The following is a 20,884-nucleotide window of genomic DNA, read 5'->3' on the forward strand; positions in this document are numbered from 1 at the left end:
GGATTTGTTATACACAGCAGTTACTTAATTCTTTTTGAGCTGCTCAAAGATCCACTATATTTAAAACGATAGTGATATCATCTAGCAGTCCCATATGATTCTCCTTTGTGTTGAAAGCAAAGCATAAGAAATCATTCAAATTATAAAGAGATGTTACCTAGATTCAGACCTTTCTCCATTTCAAACTGACGACACAGATAGGTTTAGGACTTGATTAGCTTTTGCCTTGGGCTCGTGGGCGCTGGAGGGAAAAGGATGGAATGAATGGGAACCGACAAAAATTTGGGCCAAGCAAGTAGGATCGCCGATTTAACTGAAAACCAACCCTGAAATTCTGAGCATTTCTAGAATGTCCAAGAAAGCGCAGGAAGTCCTGACTAAAGGTGGGTCGGTCTGCAAAGGCGCGTCCACCTTTGGCCCTTGGGGGTTACTGGGAGACCAGCTCCCTGGTGTGCAGGGCTGTGGGCACCGCGAGGAAATTAACGTGATTCCCACTTGGCTGGGGCCAGGCTGCCAGGGTAAGGCAGAATGTAAATTTCTAGTGGACAGCGTGGAGAAGCCTCTCAGAATGGCAGCTGCAGAGAAGTCAGAGCAGGTCACGTAGGCGGTTTCGCTGTCAAAGACTTGGCCTAGAACTTTTAGGCCTGGTGTGCTGCAGCTAGGTAACTGGCCGCTAGGCCACCCAAGCCCCGCACTGCGCCGTTATCTCTCTGACATCTCTGCCAGCCAATCAGCTTTGCGACTGAGAAAGCGCCTGCCCCCCTGAAGTTGGGGCCGGGCAAGTCATTGGAATGACAAACATTTACGCCAATAGCGAAGGGCTTCAGAAGCTTCGGGCATACTAGCCAATGAAAAGAAGGAACCTTTCTAAACGACATGTCAGGCAGCCAACGGCCGGCGCCGCTACGGGGGTCGCGTGGCTTCCGTTTCGAGAGGGCGGGGCGGGGCTTCAAACGGAAGGTGGCTGTCGTCCGAGCCGAAGCTGGTTTGAAACTGGGGGTCGGGCCCGGCAGTCGTTGTGTGTAGCCGCGGCCTCGCTTCCGGGCTAGGCCGTTTCTGCCCGCCCCTGCCCCGCCTCCCTTCGGACCCCTCAGTCTCAGGCCCGGCTCCCCGCCTGACTCGCGCCCGGCCTGCAGCAGCTCGCTGTAGTCCCGGCCCGCACTGCGGCCCCGCCGCCACCACCATGTCCCTGCACGGCAAACGGAAGGAGATCTACAAGTATGAAGCGCCTTGGACGGTCTACGCCATGAACTGGAGCGTGCGGCCCGACAAGCGCTTTCGCCTGGCTCTGGGCAGCTTCGTGGAAGAATACAACAACAAGGTGGGCCGGTCAGGGGCTCAGAACCCAGCTGGCGGGGAGCGGGCCCCGGGAGCATCCTTTCCGGGCCGGAGCCCAGACCCCAGCACCCTGCTGCGGACTTGTCTTAGCGCTCCCGGAGCGGTTCCTCTGTGTCTGGCCCTGTGCAGAAGCTTTCGCACTGGTTGTCTCATTTAATCCTGGCAGCACTCCTGTGTAGTCAGGAGCGTAATTACCCCCATTTTACTTGTGGGGAAACTGAGGCACCGTGTGTGACTTGCCCGGGTCAGACAGCTATTTAGTGGGGGGAGATGGCTCTCAAACTTGACTTTTCACCCAAAAGCTACGCAGTTTATCACGCCAGTCGTCTCCCTTCCCGCCGCATTGCTTCAGCTGCGGGGCGGCCTGGGGAAGAGAGAGGGATGGCTATGAAGATGCTGGTGCCTAAGTCGGTGGTCATACACTCTTGGCTACACTAGGTTTCTGTTAGGGCTGTTTACTGTGCAGGCCTCCCCGCCTCCTCCCACCCCCAGGTACCCTTCATGGATCCCCCAGCCTGTCTGCCGGGAGTGTCACTGCTGTTGCTGCCTCACATCTGTCCTCTTAAAAGTGATCTCTTTTTGGAAATTTTGGTCTGTGACCGTGATCCTGCCACTGTTTCCTGAATAGAGAAGGATGACGCTTTCCTTATGTCTTCTTGGCTTCTTTCATGGTGATACAGAAGTGTAACCTTAAGTAGTAAGTTTTTCTGGACATTGACCATTTGAGGATCTTTCATAGAAGCACAGGCAGTAGGAAGCTTTTAAGCTGACATTGCAACAGGAATTTACTTTTGAAAATTGTTGAATATATCAGTGGGAAGAATTTTCTTTCTCTTTATCCCTTAATCTTTTCCACTTACTGTATTAAGTAAGCACTGTGAGAATGATCAGAGCAACCTAGAGCCTTGGCTAGTGGTGTTTAAAGCCTTATACTCCTGCTTGACACCACAAACACCATGACCTAAGAAGAATGAAATGTTGGGGCCAGTGATAGGCATGGTGTCTGCGGCGGGGGTGGGGGTGGGGGTCGTGGGGGGAAGCTGGGTGGAGTTTGGTTCTGTTTAGTCCACTGAATAGCTGTGATGTGTTGTGCAGGTTAATCTTATTTCTGACTCATAGTTTCTTGTAGGAAAAGAGTTCTTTTTTACACATAAAGGTCCTGTCAAAAAACATTTGTACATTGTGAGTTTGTTTACAGTGTTCAGAAGCATTAGAGTCTAGGTCTCAACTTTTCTGGAACCTCCCGTCCTTTTCAAAGATTTTATTTATTTGAGAGAGAGTGAGAGTGAACTTATGTGCACGAGGTGGGGTGGAGGAGGGAGAGAGACAACCAGACTCCCCTGCTTACCAGGGAGCTGGATGTTGGCCTCCATCCCAGGACCTAGGGCTTGTGACCTGAGCCGAAGGTGGAAGCTTAACTGACTGAGGCACCCAGACGCCCCTCTGAAATTCCCTTTGAGAAATTGATGAAAGTGATGGACTCTGATTGCCCAGATATAACACACACAGTTTACACACAAATCCCAGGGACTACTCGATGATATTGAAGTCCACCCATTGTCCACAAAAAGAGTCCTGAGAGAGACATAGTTTTATTTTCTGTGATGACTTGCTCTTCCTTACCTCCCATTATTATTTGAGAATATATGTTTTCTTAAAAAGTAAAATATATTTTTCAAAGGACTTGAGATTTTTTACGTAAATTGATGGACTTTTTTGGGGGGGGGCAAGGTCTTCCAGAGTCAGTTTGGGTAAGCACTAGCAGCCCCATTTCTTTCTTTCTTTCTTTTTTTAAAGATTTTATTTATTTATTTGACAGAGAGAGATCACAAGTAGGCAGAGAGGCAGGCAGAGAGAGGGGAAAGCAGTCTCCCTGCTGAGCAGAGAGCCCGATGCAGGGCTTGATCCCAGGACCCCGGGATCATGACCTGAGCCGAAAGCAGGGGCTTTAACCCACTGAGCCACCCAGGTGCCCCTAGCAGCCCCATTTCTAAGAAAGGAAACTAAGCCAAAGTTAGGCTCCTAGTGGAATCAGTGAAGTAACTGAGGTCAAACCTCACTTACAGGAACTCTACCCCAAAGTTTGTCCTTTCTCTTTTTTTTAATAAAAATTTTATTTGTCAAAGAGAGAGAGAGCACAAGTAGGCAGAGCAGCAGGCAGAAGAGAGGGAGAAGCAGGCTCTCCGCTGAGCAGGAAGCTGGATGTGGGGCTCGATCCCCGGATCCCGGGATCATGACCTGAGCTGAAGGCAGCCGCTTAACTGACTGAGCCACCCAGGCGCCCCAAAGTTTGTCCTTTCATTTAGCAAGCTAATGGAACTCTTGTGTCAGGCACACAGGAAGTGTGGATCTTAGTAGTGAAATGTAAATTAATAATCCTAGTAGTCACACCATAATCAGTTACTTCTATTTTAACTCACTTGTGTGATGTAGGCAACACAGTATCTTAAAACTGTTTTTGTGCACCAACCTGTCTAGGTCAGAGTTCTTAATGTGTGTGTGTGTGTGTGTGTGTGTGTGTGTGTGTGTGTGTGTGTGTTTGTGTATGCCATGGACACCTTTGGCAAGCTGAAGCCAATAGACCTCTTTTCATAATTACGTTTCTTTTTTTTTTTTAAGATTTTTATTTATTTAGTTGACAAACGGAGATCACAAGTAGGCAGAGAGGCAGGCAGAGAGAGAGGAGGAAGCAGGCTCCCCGCTGAGCAGAGCCCGATGCGGGGCTCCTTCCCAGGACCCTGAGATCATGACCTGAGCAGAGGCTTTAACCCACTGAGCCACCCAGGCACCCCTATAATTATGTTTTCAAATGCATAAAATACAGAAGAATATGAAGGAAGTCTATTATATTGAATTATAATTATCAAAAACATTTTTTAAAAAGTGGACCTATAGTAATATGTAAATTTTTTAGAGGGTGAGTGAAGGGTAGAGGGAGAGAGAATCTCAAGAAGACTGCCTGCTGAGCTTAGAGCCCATGACCTGAGCCAAAACCAAGAGTTGGACACTTAACTGACTGAACCACCCAGGCGCCCCTATACTTTTAAATTAATTCATCAAGTTACACCATCCAGTGTAATTATTACTATAATTTTAAAGTAGTGATGAGGGTAAATAGCATTTTAAGATGGTTCGTTATAGTAATGTGATATGATAAAAATCTGATTTCTATCAGTGACAAAGTCAAATATTGACATGGCTATAAGTAGCTGCCTCCCTTCTTAATGGAAGGAAATGCTAAATTTCAGTCAAAGGTTAGTGAAAATATGAATATGATTTTCCAGTTCAAATTCATGGACCTCAAGTTAAGAAACCTTTATGTAAAGGATCTGTGCCTGGGGGCTGGTGAGCAGTAAATACCTCTTTAACACAGGGCCTTTTAGGCTCAGTTTTGGAAAAGACTTTTACCGAAGAGGTGCCAGACTTCACAGTTTAGAGGAATTTAAAAGTTACTGGTTTTTTCAGCTCTTTGTTTTCTGCTTGCTGTCGACAGTAATTGCCAGCAGAGGGCAAAATAAATGGATGCAGCTTTTTTTTTTTTTTTTAATATTTAATTTATTTGACAGAGAGAAATCACAACTAGGCAGAGAGGCAGGCAGAGAGAGAGGAGGAAGCAGGCTCCCTGCGGAGCAGAGAGCCCAATGTGGGACTCGATCCCAGGACCCTGGGATCATGACCTGAGCCGAAGACAGAGGCTTTAACCCACTGAGCCACCCAGGCACCCCTTGATGCAGCTTTTAACATTGGTGAAAAAGTCCAGAAGTTTCATCTTTCTTACCCTGGAGACACTGACATAAGAATACATGATAATAATTCCTAAAAGTTTCTGTAGTAATGTAATCATGTTTTTCCTATAGTAAAATTACTTGTATTTGGAGAATAGAATTAAATTTATTTACAATTCAAGAACAACTTGACTTTCAAGTGTTCCACTTTATGAATAAATTTGGGAATTGTTGGGGCGCCTGGGTGGCTCAGTGGGTTAAAGCCTCTGCCTTCGGCTCAGCTCATGATCCCAGGGTTCTGGGATCGAGCCCCGCATCGGGCTCTCTGCTCTATGGACAGCCTGCTTCCTCCTCTCTCTCTCTGCCTGCCTCTCTGCCTACTTGTGATCTCTGTCTGTCAAATAAATAAAATCTTTAAAAAAGAAAAAAAAAAATGGGAATTGTTTCAGAGTAAAGAACTGGATTCCATCAACTACACCTAGAATAGTAAGTCCCATGATCACTAATTGTGTTTCATCTTTTCTCCTTATGGTCTCCGCTGGGGGATATAACAGCACTGGTGTTGGAATGGTTCTCTAAATCGTAGTATGTATCTGACACTCCCCTGAGGGATTTGCACATTCCTGGGCTCCAGCCCTGAAGTCAACAGATGCTCAGCTGGTTAAGAAACAGGTGGTTCGGATGGCACTCTAAGAACATTACCCTGGGATTACTTTGACATCTGCTGACCAGAGGCAGAAATTCTATCTTTTTTGCATCCCCATGCACCTGAGCCTTCATTCTTCTCTTCCGCCCCATGCAAAAAGCTCTGTTACCAGATGCCCCTTTGACATACTTTGTGTTAGTCCTGCCTCTTCCCAGTTTCTGCGGCCTTGGGCAAGTTAATGTCTGTGCCTCAGTTTCTTCATCTATAAAATGAGGGTAATAAGTAAGATTAAATGAGCTAATGTATATCTAATGGGTTTAGGAACTCTGCCCCAGACATACATGGGAAGCGGTTCAGAAATATGGGCTATGATTATTTAATAATCATCTTTAGTGTAGCTGGATAATTGAAATATAATCAAGGAGAATTATATAGGTGTTATGTAATGTGATTTATATTTTCCAGAGAGGAATCATGACCCCAGGCCAGAAAGCTACCTCAAAATGTCATTGTGTTCATTCCTCTGCCTTTTAAAGACCCAGAGGGGGAAAAAAAAAAATCCCTTGATTCCTTTCAAGTAAACCCATTTTTGCGGTCTAGAAGGTTCTTGTAGTCAGACTCCAACTACTGTAATGTACTAGTTTAAGGCAGTTTTCTCTTGTTCTACCTGACTTAGACACAGTAGCTGGTACAAGAATACTGGTATGTCTCTTGAGTTTGCAGGTGTTATTTGCCCTGTTTTAGGGCGAAAGATGACTAGCAGTTCCTGGGCTTCTGTTTCATTTAGTTGCATGTTTCAGAGTTGGTTTTGAATAGAATTGGCAGGGTCATAGGGATTTATCTTGCCCTAATATTTATCTAGCTGACCATCGTGCTTTAAGATTTAGCATCTAGAAAATATTATAAGGTTCTGAGGAGAGAAATATAGGTATACCTGATGCTTTTTGAAGAATACTGATAGTGAGTCTACAGCCATACCACCCTGAACGTGCCCGATCTCGTCTGATCACGCGCCCGATCTCGTCTGATCTCGGAAGCTAAGCAGGGTCGGGCCTGGTTAGTACTTGGATGGAAGAATACTGATAGTGAATCTGGGTAAGGCCACCTTGTACTTGAAATATACATGGGATGAATGCTTGCCTTTTCAGCCTGTGTTGATTCCTCTGAGATTTTAAAGCAGTTTATCTATTTGGCACATCATGATTTTTGACTCTGGCATATACATTTTCGCTTCTTAGTATTTGTGGCAGCCCTTTAGGAATTTCTTCATTTAATTCAACAGATATATATGGACACATATTTATGTATTTGGGGCACGATGATGATACTTAGTAACCTTCTGTAGCCTTTGTTAGCAGATGTGAAATTGACAACAGAAAAGACTAAGTGTTTTAGTAGGCCTAAGGGTTTGTGAGACTTGGAATTTTGCAGTGCTGGATCAGTCCCTGGCAAGACTGTCAGCAGGGAAATTTAACATATAAAACTCTTCTGGTTTTAACTTCCTCCTTTCTTTCTTCTAGACAGTGAGAGAACTAATTCCTCCATGGGACCACTGGATAAAAGTGCTGCTGCTTTATTACTTTTTGTCCTAACCTGGTTCGTACAGACTGACTGGAGGTGCTGTGATTTGAACAAGGACTGAATCTCTGTTCTCTAGGTAGTCTGGCTTGCCCGAGGTCAGGATGCTAGAGCTGATTGGTTAGCCTTTGAGCCAGGAGCCAAAGGGTAGTATGCCAGAATTCATCTCAAAGTTTGACAAGGCAGGACTTTCTCTGCAGACATTGATCAACAATAATCAGTCAGGAACAGGTTGGAAGGGAGGACAAATGGAAAAGAGTAAGAAAAGCTGGTTTATTCTCTCAGGATTTTGCTTAGCTAATTTTGGTTATATTAACAATCATAGAAAATGTTCCACTGACTGGAGTGGTATATTGTTTTACATAACTTGGGGGCTTTAGAAAAAATTCAATATATACAGGGATGTTTGGGTGACTCCGTTAATTGGTTGAGCATCTGCCTCTTGATATCAGCTCAGGTCTTGACCTGAGGGTTTTGAGATCTAGCTCCACATTGGGCTCCATGCTGCGTGTGGAGCCTACTTAAAAAAAAAAGAAAGAAAGAAAAAAGAATTTTATATATATATATATACACATGTGCCTTCATGTTCTGGTACTAGCAGTGTGTGGAATACACAGGTTCCTCCCATAAGAGTGTCTAATAGGGGCGCCTGGGTGGCTTGGTGGGTTAAAGCCTCTGCCTTTGGCTCAGGTCATGATCCCAGGATCCTGGGATCGAGCCGTGCATCAGCCTCTCTGCTCGGTGCGGAGCCTGCTTCCTCCTCTCTCTCTGCCTGCTTCTCTGCCTACTTGTGATCTCCATCTCTGTAGTAAATAAATAAAATCTTAAAAAAAAAGAGTGTCTAATAACAAGATAGACATGGTACCTTTTAAATTTTTTAAAGCGTAAGATGTGTGTGATGTGGATAGTAACTCATGTTGTTACTCATGAAAGCATTTGAAAGTGAAGATGTGGTCAGTGAAGATGTGGTCGTGTCTTAATCAATATTTTATATTGCATATAGCTTCTTTAAAGATTTATTTATTAGAGAGAGAGAGAGAGTGCGCGTGCGCATTTGAGGGGGCGGGGTGGGGGCAGGGGTTTAGGGAGACAGAGTCTCAAACAGACTCCACACAAAGCGTGGAGCCCTACACTGGGCTCTATCATGTGTCTGTCCCATGACCCTGAGACCATAACCTGAGCCGAAACCAGAGTTGGATGCTCAGCTGGCTTTGTCACCCAGGCATCCTGCATATATGCATCCTAAGAGACATCTGACATAGTAATATCCACAGTTTTAAAATAAGTAAAAATAATTTTTACAGCCTTTTCTTTTTAGGGGCATTTTTTTTTTCCACATCTTGGGGTAAAGCATTATGAAGCAACAGGTGCAGAAAGGCAGTAGAAGTGGGAGATAAAAGTTTGATAGGACAGGGAAGACATAGTGAAAAAGGGACAAGGGCAACCTAAGTGTTGACTATAAGATGTTTAAGATTTTATTTATTTATTTGACAGGCAGAGATTACAAGTAGGCAGAGAAGCAGGCAGAGAGAGAGGAGGAAGCAGGCTCCCCACCGAGCAGAGAGCCTGACGTGGGGCCCGATTCCAGGACCCTGGGATCATGACCTGAGCCAAAGACAGAGGCTTTAACCCACTGAGCCACCCAGGTGCCCTGACAATAAGATGTTTAAAGTCAGATAATTTTTCCTTATGCTCCCGATGGTAACTGAGGAAGGACAGAAGGATAATGAAGATCCCATGGGTATAGGAAAATGCTAAGAAAGGAGATCTTTGGCTTCAGATTTTAAACTCATACAGTTCTCCAGAATAGGATTTTGACAGGCAAAATCAGCAATCCTTTGTTTGGGACAGTGAGAAGAGGGCGCACAGTCTGGCAGCAGGCACTTCTCCATTTGACACCTTGGATAAGAGGGGTGCTGAGCTATACTAGGAGACACATAGATGTGCCATCTTCTCTAAAAGCAGCAGATAAGTCAGGTTGGATGAGAGGTTGAATTGTGAGCAGCTTGACAGTTTATCATCTCTATTGGCTGGGGAAATGCAGAAGCTTTGTGTGTTTCTGTTAACTTGGAACATGGCCCTGGCTTCTCCCACAGGGGCTTCCTTCAGAGCACATAGGAAGAACTTGCCTTAGTCAAAAGGAACCAGCACAACAGTTATAGAAAGATACTATAGAAAAGAGGAAAATGTGGGAAACAAGTGGCAGGTAAAGTACCCACACTAGAAAAATGTTTGTTTGTTTGTTTTTTAAACCTCATATGAAAATTAATGGCCAGTCCTGCCACCATAAATTCAAAGAACTTAAGGAAATAAAGAACTCAAAGCAGAGATACAGAAGATCAGGTAAAATAAGGCGCAGTGGCAGGAGGAAATGGAGCAACAGCAGGTAGAGCTCAGGAAAATAGTGGAAGAGAAAACAAAAGTTACCACAGAATTAAAAGCCACATTGGAAAGAGAATAAAAACAAATACAAACTGCTGACAACTTAGTGAAGGATAAAAAAGACAGGTTGAGAAAATGAAATGGAAATAAACAACTGACTGTAGTAGATGCAGAAAACGAAGAAGATAGAACTTAGGTATAATTGGTGTGTCTGGAAAAAGAAGACCAAAGAAATGAAACACAAAAGCTCAACTATGTAATTAAAGACTTTATGGAAATAAAGGTTTGAAGAAATGAGTTTAAGCCATCTTTCGAGAAAAATGGACACAAAACAATTGACACTGAAAACTTTCCTAGGAAAATTACTCTATTTTAATCGCGAAGAAAGAGTCTTGGGCAGCCAGGCAAAACAGTCGAGTCCTCCTGAAGAGGAGAAATTAGGCGTACCACATTTGATGACACCAGGTAATGGAGCAGTGTCTACAAATGTGCAATTATTATAGATTGTGCCCCCTTAAATACCTGAGAATATGCTTAAGAATACATAAGATCTATGTTGTAAAAATAATGCACTTTTTAAAAAGATAACTCAATTTATAAAAATGGACCTCTATTAAGAAAACATTTTTTAAGGGAAGTCAGTTGATTAGGAAAAATTATTATATATCAAAGCTTAAGGGAAGACGAGAAAACTGGGGCCCAGATATGATAAATGACTTGTCCAGAGTGATATAGATGGTAAAGGCAGGGCCAGAATTGGAATACTGATTGTCGCCAGAGCCTTAAAAATAAATGTATACAAATGTCAAAAAAAAAATTTATGAGGAAAAAGGATGTGTTGAAATACAGAGGGGAATAGTTGCCTTACCAGAATAGAATAAATACACTGGAATTGGTATAGTTTTACCCAGAGAGATTAGTGGAACCACATGGAATGTTCCAAAGCAGATCTGAGTGTATATAGAAATGTAGTATGTGGTAAGATAGAACCTTACTTAATAGGAAAAAAGATAATAAATTTATGTCATAATTAGCTGTCCCTCAGAAAAATTTAGAGCCTGCTAATTCACTTTGTATATGAAAATCAATTCTAGATAAAATATTTAAGTGTTAAGTCTCACAAGCAATAATAAGAGAAAATGGACTAGGAAATCTGTAGTGAAGCAGTGGGGGTGAGCAGAGGAGAAGGCAGTCTTAAAACCAGTCATTCAATCCAGAGTCAAATAAGGAAGAGAGTGACAGAATATACTCCATACAAATAAAACATTTCTTTGTGAAAAAATAATGCTGCGGACAAAGTCAAAAGACAAATAATAGGCCAGGGGAAATATTTTCAAAACATGACAGGTTAATTTACTTAGTGTGATAGAAAAATGGACAAAGTGGTACGCCTGGGTGGCTCATTTGGTTAAGTGTCTGCATTTGGCTCAGGTCATGATCCCATGGTTCTGGGATCAAACCCCACATCAGGCTCTCTGGTTAGTGGGGTGCCTGCTTCTCCTCCCTCTGCCTACCTCCGCCTACTTGTGCACACTCTCTCTCTGTCAAATAAATGAATAAAATCTTTTAAAAAAATGGCCAGAGTATAAATAGCCTTTCAAAGTAGTGAATGCAAACAAGTGCTCAACAAATAGGAAAAGATGCTCAACCTCACAGGTAGTTAAGGGAAAATGAGAATTGACCTTGTGACTTTTTTTTTCCTTTCAAATTTATGAAAACTAAGTTAACTGCTTCTAGTGTCGGCGGTGGTATGAGGAAATGAACACTTACATATGCTGGTAGGAGTCTGAATTGCTACAGCCTATTTGGAAAGTAAATCGGCATCCCTTACAATAAAAAATGCACAAACTTTGTGGTGCCTGGCTGGCTCAGTTGGTAGAGTGTGTGACTCTTGATCTCAGGGTCATGAGTTCAGGTTCCACATTGGGCTTGGGCGTGGAGCCTACTTAAAATAAAAAAAAAAATAAAAATAAAAAGGGGCACCTGGATGGCTCAGTCATTAAGCGTCTGCCTTCGGCTCAAGCCATGATCCCAGGGTTCTGGGACCGAGTCCCGCATCAGGCTCTCTTTGGGAAGCCTGCTTCTTCCTCTCCCATTCCCTCTGCCTGTGTTCCCTCTCTCACTGTGTCTCTCTCTGTCAAATAAATAAAATAAAAAATAAGTTAATTAAAGCAAGTATTGCTACATTAAAATAAAATATGCATACCTTCAAATACAGCAGTCCCATTCTTGAGATTGGCCTCCAGAAGTAAAGATCGTACATAAGCACATATGTACAAGTCATGTAAGTAGTGGCAAAAAAGGGAAACAACGTACATCATTAGGGGAGTTGTGGAGCCACATAATATGGTATATTTATTCTATGAAATATGCATCAATTAAAGAATGGTTTGCATCTATGTATTCACTTGAGGGATGTCCTTATTTTGCCAAATTAATGAAAAGATTCATAACATTGGATATAGTATTCCATTTTTCTAAAAGTTAAGGGAAAACCCTATACTTGTGTGTGTGTGTGTGTATAATATATATACATTATATTAATATATATATTTGAGCATAAAGAAGCAACATAGCCTAAGTAAGTGTGATATATTGGAGATGGGATGGGGGAGAAGTTCTGCACTTTTTTTTTTTTTGTATACCTATCTATACTTTGGTTTTATACACTGGTCATACATTTTATAATTCTTTTACAGTCTAAAAAATTTCATTTAAAGAATAAAATAAACCCAATTGACAGATCATTAAAAATAAAAAAGAAAAATCGTTTAGTTAGAACTTGTAAGTCTGAGCAAGAAAATAATAGAAGATATAATGGTAGGGGGTTTCGGGTAGAATTTTGGTGTCTAAGTTTTATCAGTCACTCCCTTTCCCCTTGGGACCTTCTTAACAAGGAAGTTATATATGAATAATAATAATAGCCAAGGGAGAAATCTAGCCCCACTCTACTAATGAGTGAACGAATGCCTCCAATCTGATGCTACTCCCTGGTAAACTAAGTTGGAGAAATGCAGATTAGCCTTAAAGCCTAAGTGAGACTTCCTGCTTTTCCATCTAATTTATGGGCAGACCCAGCCTGCCCTCACCTATTCAGCTGAAGGTGGAGAGAAGCTGAGGCAAAGGATATTCAGACCCATAGTGAGCAGGCTGGTTTGCCTCTCTATGTAGGAGCAGGATGGGAAGGAGCAAGAGTACAGTTGAGCCTGCCTGTCAGAGCAGCAGTCCCCCTAGTGAGGCAGGCACATGCACATGCCTCACTATGTATTCACTAAGTGAATACATAGTTGCAAACCATTCTTTAATTGATGCATATTTCATAGAATAAATATACCATATTAGTGAGGCATGTCCATGTGCCTGCCTCAGGGCTTTGGCCATTTTAGCAGTTGGAACTAGTTAAGGGTAGGGATGCAAGAACAAAACTCCTCACCCTTGGTATTTCTTCCCATGGGGGACAGGAACAGAACCCCCCCCCCCTTTTTAAGTGAGAGGAGAGAGTGCAAGCGGGGTCAGTGGAGGAGGGAAAGGGAGAAGCAGACTCCCCACCGAGCAGGGAGCCCAATGTAGGGCTTGATCCCAGGACCCCGGGATCATGACCTGATTGGAAGGCAGATGCTTAACCAACTGAGCCACCCAGGTGCCCTAGAAAGTCTCTTTCCTGTGGGCATAAGTGGACATATGGGGTAGGAAGTGAGGTGTAAAGATCGAGAGTGCTACTAACAGTTTTTTTAGACTAGTCAAAAGCCTAGATAAAGCATGGTTTTAAGGCAAAATACCAAATTTCAGTAGAAAATCTGAAAAATTAAATTCCTAAGGATTTTTTGAAGAATTGAAAATGTAGCCGAGGATCTACTCCCAAAAAGGCACCACCTCAAGAGTTTTATGGGCAAATTATCAAAGGCACAGTAACCATCTATAAGAGTTCCTATAAATCAAGGAAAAAAAAGATGGACACGACTCAGTAGAATAAACTGGGCAAATGTTTTAAGTTAGTAGTTAGTGGTTTTTTATCAGAGTGGTGAAGAGCTTGGGCTGTGGGATAGGATTACCTGTATTTAAAAGACAGCTTCAGGGGACACCTCAGTAGCTCAGTCGGTTGGGTATTCTACTTTTGATTTTGGTCAGGTCGTGGTCTCTGGATTCTGAGATTGATCCTCGAGTGGGGCTCTGCCCTCAGCTTGGAATCTGCTGGAGATTTTCTCTCTCCCTCTCCCTCTGCCCCTCTCCAAGCACGCACACATACTTCCTCTGTCTCTCAAATAAAGAAATAAAATCTTTAAAAGGCAGCTTCATGATTGTGGGCAGGTTACTTACTGTCTCTTTTATTCAGTATCTTAGAAAAGTGGGAAGAAGAACAGCGCCTGGTTGTGGTGAAGATGTTGAGAGGGTTAGAGACAGTGGCATGTACAGCAGTAGGCCCAGTACCTGTACTTGACCCGTCGTCAGCACCCACACAGTTAACTTGTTACTGTTAATCAGAAGTAGAAATAGTAAACAAATATGCTGAGCTTCAAGAGCAAAATGGCGAAATACCCTTTTTATCCATCAGATAAATGTAAAAGTTCTTTTTAGGTGTATTTTGCCAGGGGGGCTTGTTTGTTTGTTTTAGATCTTATTTCTTTGACAGAGACACAGTGAGAGAGGGAACACAAGCAGGGGGAATGGGAAAGGGAGAAGCAGGCCTCCCACGGAGCAGGGAGCCCGATGTGGGGCTCAATCCCAGGTCCCCAGGACCTGAGCCAAAGGCAGCACTTAATGACTGAGCCACCCAGGGGCCCTGTTTTCAGTGTTTTAAAAGTTACAGTGAAATTGGCACTCACACACTGTTCAAGAAAATGTAAATGGAAGCAACCTTTCAAAGACCTTTGGGTCAAATCTGTTAACTTTTTTTTAAGCTTAAAACAACACACATTATCTCATAGTTTCTATGGAACATTTAAAATGTGATGCAACAGTTACACATCTAGCCATCTATCCAATAAAGCATTTGCACATGTGTACACAGTATTGTTTATAATAGCAAAACAATGGGTTATGACCACAGTAATGTGAATGGTTAATAAATTACGGTGTGCTTAACATGGCTGCTGTAGAAGAATAAGGGAAACCTGAGAAGATCTTCCAGGATAAGTTGTTAAGAGCCAGTTGCAGAATACATTTTGTGGTCCAAGCCTCTTTATGTTTTTTAAAACATCCCATCACATACATATGCATACAAATGCACAGAGGACCATTTGGAAAGAATCCAGCTGGTTTGAGAATAAGTTGAATTGGGGGTGGAGTTAATGGGAGACTTTACCCTCTGCTCTCTATTATGCGAATATTCACAGAGAACTTCCATTCTCTTTCATCATCACATTTTAAATGTGTGAGTATCTGAACAAAAAAATGGAATAACAGTGAGAGCCAGTTGTTATTCCTCTGTATACTAGGTTGGCAACTTAGAACAGAAGAGCTTAAGTCAGGTTAAGGATAAAACACAGGTCTGTGCAAACACATGAAGTCTTTGGGAAGATTTAGGAAAGATGAAATCCCAGCCATTACCTACTTCTTCCCTGGGTTTGGTACTGTTGTGCAGAGGTTTTCAGACCTTGCTGAATCAGTCAGCCAGGGAGGTTCTTAAGAATATATTCCTGGGCCCTACTTGACACTTGTTGAGTCACAATCTTGGGCTAGAGTTGGGGGCCCCAGCTCCAGGTAAATTTGATGGCTAAATTTGGAGACCACCACTGCTGTCTGTAATACAAGCAGAAGGAAGACAGGTCCTGTTTTTAAGGCATTTACTAAGTGAAATAGCAGAAGACAGCAATCTAAGTACTTTTGATTTGGCAGTACGGGGTTACTCACCAAATGGATGGTACAGATCAGTGCGGAAAGGGCACTGTACCAGGAAGACTGCAAGTGGTTTATGAAGGAGGTGAGACATAATAGTAATATTAAAAGCTCATACTCTGAGTTTGAGTATATACTAGCCTAAGCAAAGAGTGTTGCCAAGAACTCTTAGGTAACTGTGAATGTCTTCACTTTACAGATGGGAAAACCAGTTTAGCAAAGTTAAGTAACATGTCCTACAGCTAGCAAGTGGTAAGGAAAGGGCCCTGGTTCCTGATGCCACTGTGCTGTATTAAATTGGGTGGGATTTAGGTCTATGGAAAGGAAGTAGGAGGATTTTACAAGCATAGAGGGCCATGTAAGGCAAGGAACCTGAAAAAGATGAGAAGCAGTGACTAGATAAATAAGATGGAAGTAGGGTAGGCTAGGGCTGGGGGTGGAGAGCCTTGAATATCTGCTTGAGAGGATCCAAGTGGCAAATGCTTGAAAGGTTGAGGGGAAATCTCTGATGACTTGAAAGGTAGCTTTTAGAAGGAAGTGTAGTCTCATGGTGTTCTCTGCATGGTTAGGGAGATTTTGTCTCTTGCACTCAGTGCCATATCCCCAGCACTTAGAACAGTGTTTTTGGCACCTAGTAGCAACTCATTAAGGTTCATTGAATAAGTACATGAATGAAATATCTGGCTCAAAATCTATATGAGAGGCTTATTCTTTAATCTGCCCAAAGAGCCCACAAATTTAACCTCTTGTCTTCCCCCAGGAGGGTTGATGCAAATTTTCACTGTTCCAGCTAGAATCTTCGTTCTTTATGCATTATTTGCTGGAAAATTCTGAATTCTCAAAGAACTGTTCATTTGGTCAAAAATCCCTCTTTTGGCCACCTGTGGTTGTCCCTTGCCATTCTCACTACCTATCACCATAGGCCCTTAACCTTTTCTAGTTTTCCTGTGGGTCTCTGGGCTGAGCCCCCTGCCCGGCAGACAGTCCTGCCCAGCATTATTAGGATTCATACTCTTACTTCCAAGGCCTCATAGCCCTCCTGCCACCTTCTCAGACACCTTCACAGGGGAAAGCCCATCTAGATCCTCAGTTCGCTTTCAGGGCTCTGCAGCCTGCCCCAGGCATACCTTCCCAGCCCCGTCTGCACTGTTCTCTCAGATAGTTCCTCTCAAACAGGTTTTCATGCTGCCACCAGCTAGGTCATTTAGTTTGTTGCCTCAGTACATTGATTTGTTCCTTCTCTCCCATCTGCCTGGGCTGCCATCCCTTTCTTCTCTGCCTCCCCGGAACCTTTCCACACACTTTTGAAGACTGCTCAAGTCCTAACTACTTTTCCTTTGAATTATTGCTTTCTTCTAAACTGTTACCAGTTATCTATGTTATAAACAAGCAGTTTATCATGTATTACCTGTGATACCACTTTTATTGCTATCTTAGGGCATTGTTATTGTGTTTTAGGACAGTGGGGTTTTTTCTCCTTTTACATCTTCATACCTCATCTCCCCTAACACATTATATTTTTTGATCTTTGAAAGCCTGTAGGTGTTCCATAAAAATGAATATTTAGACTTAGTCATTATGAAGTTTTTAAAAGACATGGATGGCAAGATCTATAAATGTACATAGAAAAATCCTTAGGAATCTACCCCCAAAAACGCTATTAAAACTAATAACTGATTTGCCAAAGATACAGGATTCAAGATTAATGTACAAAAGTCAGTTCCATATAGTGCCAATAAACAATTGGAAATAGAAAAAAAATTTTTAAGGATTTTATTTATTTATTTGACAGACAGAGATCACAAGTAGGCAGAGAGGCAGGCAGAGAGAGGAGGAAGCAGGCTCCCCGCCAAGTAGAGAGCCCGATGTGGGGCTCGATCCCAGAACCCTGGGATCATGACCCGAGCCGGAGGCAGAGGCTTTAACTCACTGAGCCACCCTGGCGCTCCGGAAGTAGAATTTTTAAAACAATTTCATTTATAATAGGGTAAAAAACACTTAGGAATAAAGTTAATGAAAAAAATGGAAGACTGGTACATTAAAAACTCCAAAACACTGCTGAAAGAAATTAAAGCCTAAATAAATAGAGAAATAGGCTGTTTATGGGCTAGACAACTCATTATTATTATTTTAAGATTTTATTTATTTATTTGACAGAGATCACAAGTAGGCAGAGAGGCAGGTAGAGAGAGAAGGGGAAGCAGGCTCCATGCCGAGCATAGAGCCCAATGTGGGGCTCGATCCCAGGACCCTGAGATCATGACTCGAGCCGAAGGCAGAGGCTTTAACCCATTGAGCCACCCAGGTGCCCCTAGACAACTCATTATTGTTAAGAGAGCAGTTTTCCAAACTGATTTGTAGGTGCAACACAATCCCAAAACAAATCTTAGCGGGCTTTTTGTAGAATTTAGCAATCTGGTTCTAAAATTTACACAGAAAAGCAAATGTATGGAATAGCTAAATCATTCTGGGGAAAAAAAAAACAAACGGTTGAAGAACTCACACCATCTGATTTCAGGACTTCACTGGAAAGCTGCTATAATCAAGACATTGTGGGGGGCGCCTGGGTGGCTCAGTGGGTTAAAGCCTCTGCCTTTCGCTCAGGTCATGATCCCAGGGTCCTAGGGATGGAGCCCCGCATGGGGCTCTCTGCTTGGCAGGGAGCCTGCTTCCTCCTCTCTCTCTCTCTGCCTGCCTCTCTCCCTACTTGTGATCTCTGTCAAATAAATAAATAAAATCTTTAAAAAAAAAAAGACATTGCGGTGCTGGTAAATAGATAGGCTTATAGATCAATAGATCAGAATAGAGAGTTCAGAAATAGATACACAAATACATGGTCAATTGATTTTCAACAAAGTGACCAAAGTAATTCAGAGGAGAAAAGAATAGTTTTTATCAAATGATGCTGGGACAGTCAGACATTCATATATAAAAAAAGCGAACCTTGATTCATACTTCACAGCATACAAAGCAATTAACTTGAAATGTAAAGCCTAAAGCTTTAAAACTTTTAGAAGAAAACATAAGAAAAAATTTTTGGCCTGCAGTGGGGCAAAGATTTCCTAGCAAGGACACAAAAACCTTTAGTTTAAAAAACAAAACAAAACACAACAATAAACAGACATCCTCAAAATTTATAATTTCTGTTCTTTGGGGCATCTGGCTGGCTCAGTCTGTAGAGCATACGTGACTCTTAATCTCCGGGTTGTGAATTTGAGCCGCACGTTGGGTGTAGCGATTACGTAAATAAATAAAACTTTCAAAAATAAATAAAATTTCTGTTCTTCAAAAAACACTGAAACAAAATGGTGGAACAGTTGTAGACTCTGGAAACATAGTTGCAAAACACAGCTGGGGCTTGTATCCAGAATATGCAAAGAACTATCAAAACTCAATAAATAAGAAAACAACCTGGTAAAGGATGAAGTGAAACTATTCTGTATGATTCTGTAATGGTGAATACATGTCTGGTGGATACATGTCGTAATCTACAGATCATACAACACAAAGGGCGAACTCTGTAAACTATAGACTTTGGGTGATTATCAATGTAGGTTTCATCAGTTAAACAAATGTACCATTTTGGTGCAGGTGCTTTGATAGTGGATGTGGTGGGTACAGTGTGGGGCAGGAGGTACATGGGAACACTACTGTCTGCCCAATTTTTCTGAGTCTAAAAAGCCAAGTCTTTTTTTTTTTTTTTTTTTAAAGGACAAAATATCTGAACAGGCTTCAGTGGAGAATAAGCATATGAAAAGATACACAGTATCATTAGTGAGAAAATGCAATTTAGTATATTGCTCTACACCTGCTAGAATGATTTTTTTTTTTTTAAAAAGCTGGCAATACCAAGCGTTGACCAGGGATGTGGAGCGTGTGGACCGCTCTTATGTTAGAGGAGTGGAATGTAGTGGGAATGCAGGACACAGCCACTTCAGAAAACAGTTGGCCGTTCGTCTTTTAATCAAGCTAAACCTACATTTACAACATGACCCAGCAGTTCTACTCTCAGTTGTCTACCCAAGAGAAATGAAAGCTTGTCCAAGAAAAACTTGTGCATAAGTATTCATAGCAATATCTATAATGGTCCCAAACTAGAAATAACCTAAAAGTTCACCAGCTGGTAAATGGATACATAAATTACAGTGTTTCCGTATAATGCAGTGTTTTCAGCAATGAAAGGGAAAGCGCTACTGATACACCCAGTAATGTGGACGAATCTCAGGAGCTTTTAGCCAGTCCCAGGACTCATGACCATATGATTTCATTTGTATGGTGTTACAGAAAGGCCAGAACTATGGATCAGTGGTTGCTTGGGGTTATGGGCAAGGGGTTAACTGCACAGGAATCCAAGAGAACTTTTTGGGGTAATAGAAATGTTCGGTATCTTAATTACTATGGGGGGGAGTTTCCTAACTGTATACCTTTGTGCATGTACGCATTCTGTGTCATTGAACTGTACACTTAAATGACTTCTACTGCATGCAGCCGTACCTAAATACAATTTAAAAAAAAAAAAAAAAGCAGGAGACAGTGGTATCTGAGACTGAAGTTAGGCAGCAGTAGTAGGATTTCTGTTTTTCTGCCGTCCGGTTGGTGCTTATCCACTTACTATGGATCTTTACCAAAAATTCCCCATTCCATCTTCCAGTCAGTGGAAATCAATAAACAACTGTATACCGAGTGGCATTTCTCACTGAGCCAGACTGAGTTTGACAGAAAAGAATGGAAGTTAATATTGGTCCAGATCAACTCTTAAGAAAACGTGGCTGGAAACCAGGGACCTTTGGCGTCAGTGGCAACCACTTTTTTGCCACTTACAGTGGGTTTGGGTTCTTTCTGGGGAGGAGGGTGGAGGGAGGGGCAGAAGGAGAGGAAGAGAGAATCTTAAGCAGGCTCCGGATCCAGCTCAGAGCCTGATGCAGGACTCAGTCTCACAACCCTTATGACCTGAGCCAAAATCCAGAGTTGGACCCTTAACCAACTGAGCCACCCAGGTGCCCCAGTGGTTTGCTTTCTTGAAGGCTCCTTTGACACAAGCTTATGTGTAAGTACAGGACTAGACGAGGCGTTGGGAGGTAGGGGAAGGATCTGAGGTATTCTATACTGCTCCAGGAACAAATGTTTCCATGGCTCGCTTTGGTTGTGTTACAGGTCCAGCTTGTTGGTTTAGATGAAGAGAGTTCGGAGTTTATTTGCAGAAACACCTTCGACCATCCGTACCCCACGACAAAGCTCATGTGGATCCCCGACACAAAAGGCGTCTATCCAGACCTACTGGCGACAAGTGGCGACTATCTCCGTGTGTGGAGGGTGAGCAGGTGTTCAGTCAGCGGCCAGGCCGATGGGCTTTCTCCGTGTTAGCTGTTAATAAGCAGCG

General features: G+C 42.6%; 1 protein-coding gene across 2 annotated transcripts in view; it reads left to right on the forward strand.

Annotated features, from left to right (window-relative positions):
- Positions 1-962: 962 nt before the first annotated feature.
- Positions 963-20,884, forward strand: part of DCAF7 (DDB1 and CUL4 associated factor 7) — a 32,842-nt gene continuing 12,920 nt past the window's right edge. For both annotated transcript variants that reach the window (XR_006815940.1, XM_045985516.1), the window contains exons 1-2: positions 963-1,321; positions 20,659-20,817. Coding sequence is in view for 1 of the 2 variants with exons in the window: in XM_045985516.1 (XP_045841472.1) it covers positions 1,184-1,321; positions 20,659-20,817 (297 nt within the window). In the remaining variant the exon portion in view is untranslated. The remainder of the gene's footprint in view (positions 1,322-20,658; positions 20,818-20,884) is intronic.

This window comes from Meles meles, chromosome 18 (genome assembly GCF_922984935.1).
Source record: "Meles meles chromosome 18, mMelMel3.1 paternal haplotype, whole genome shotgun sequence".
Lineage (NCBI taxonomy): Eukaryota > Metazoa > Chordata > Mammalia > Carnivora > Mustelidae > Meles > Meles meles.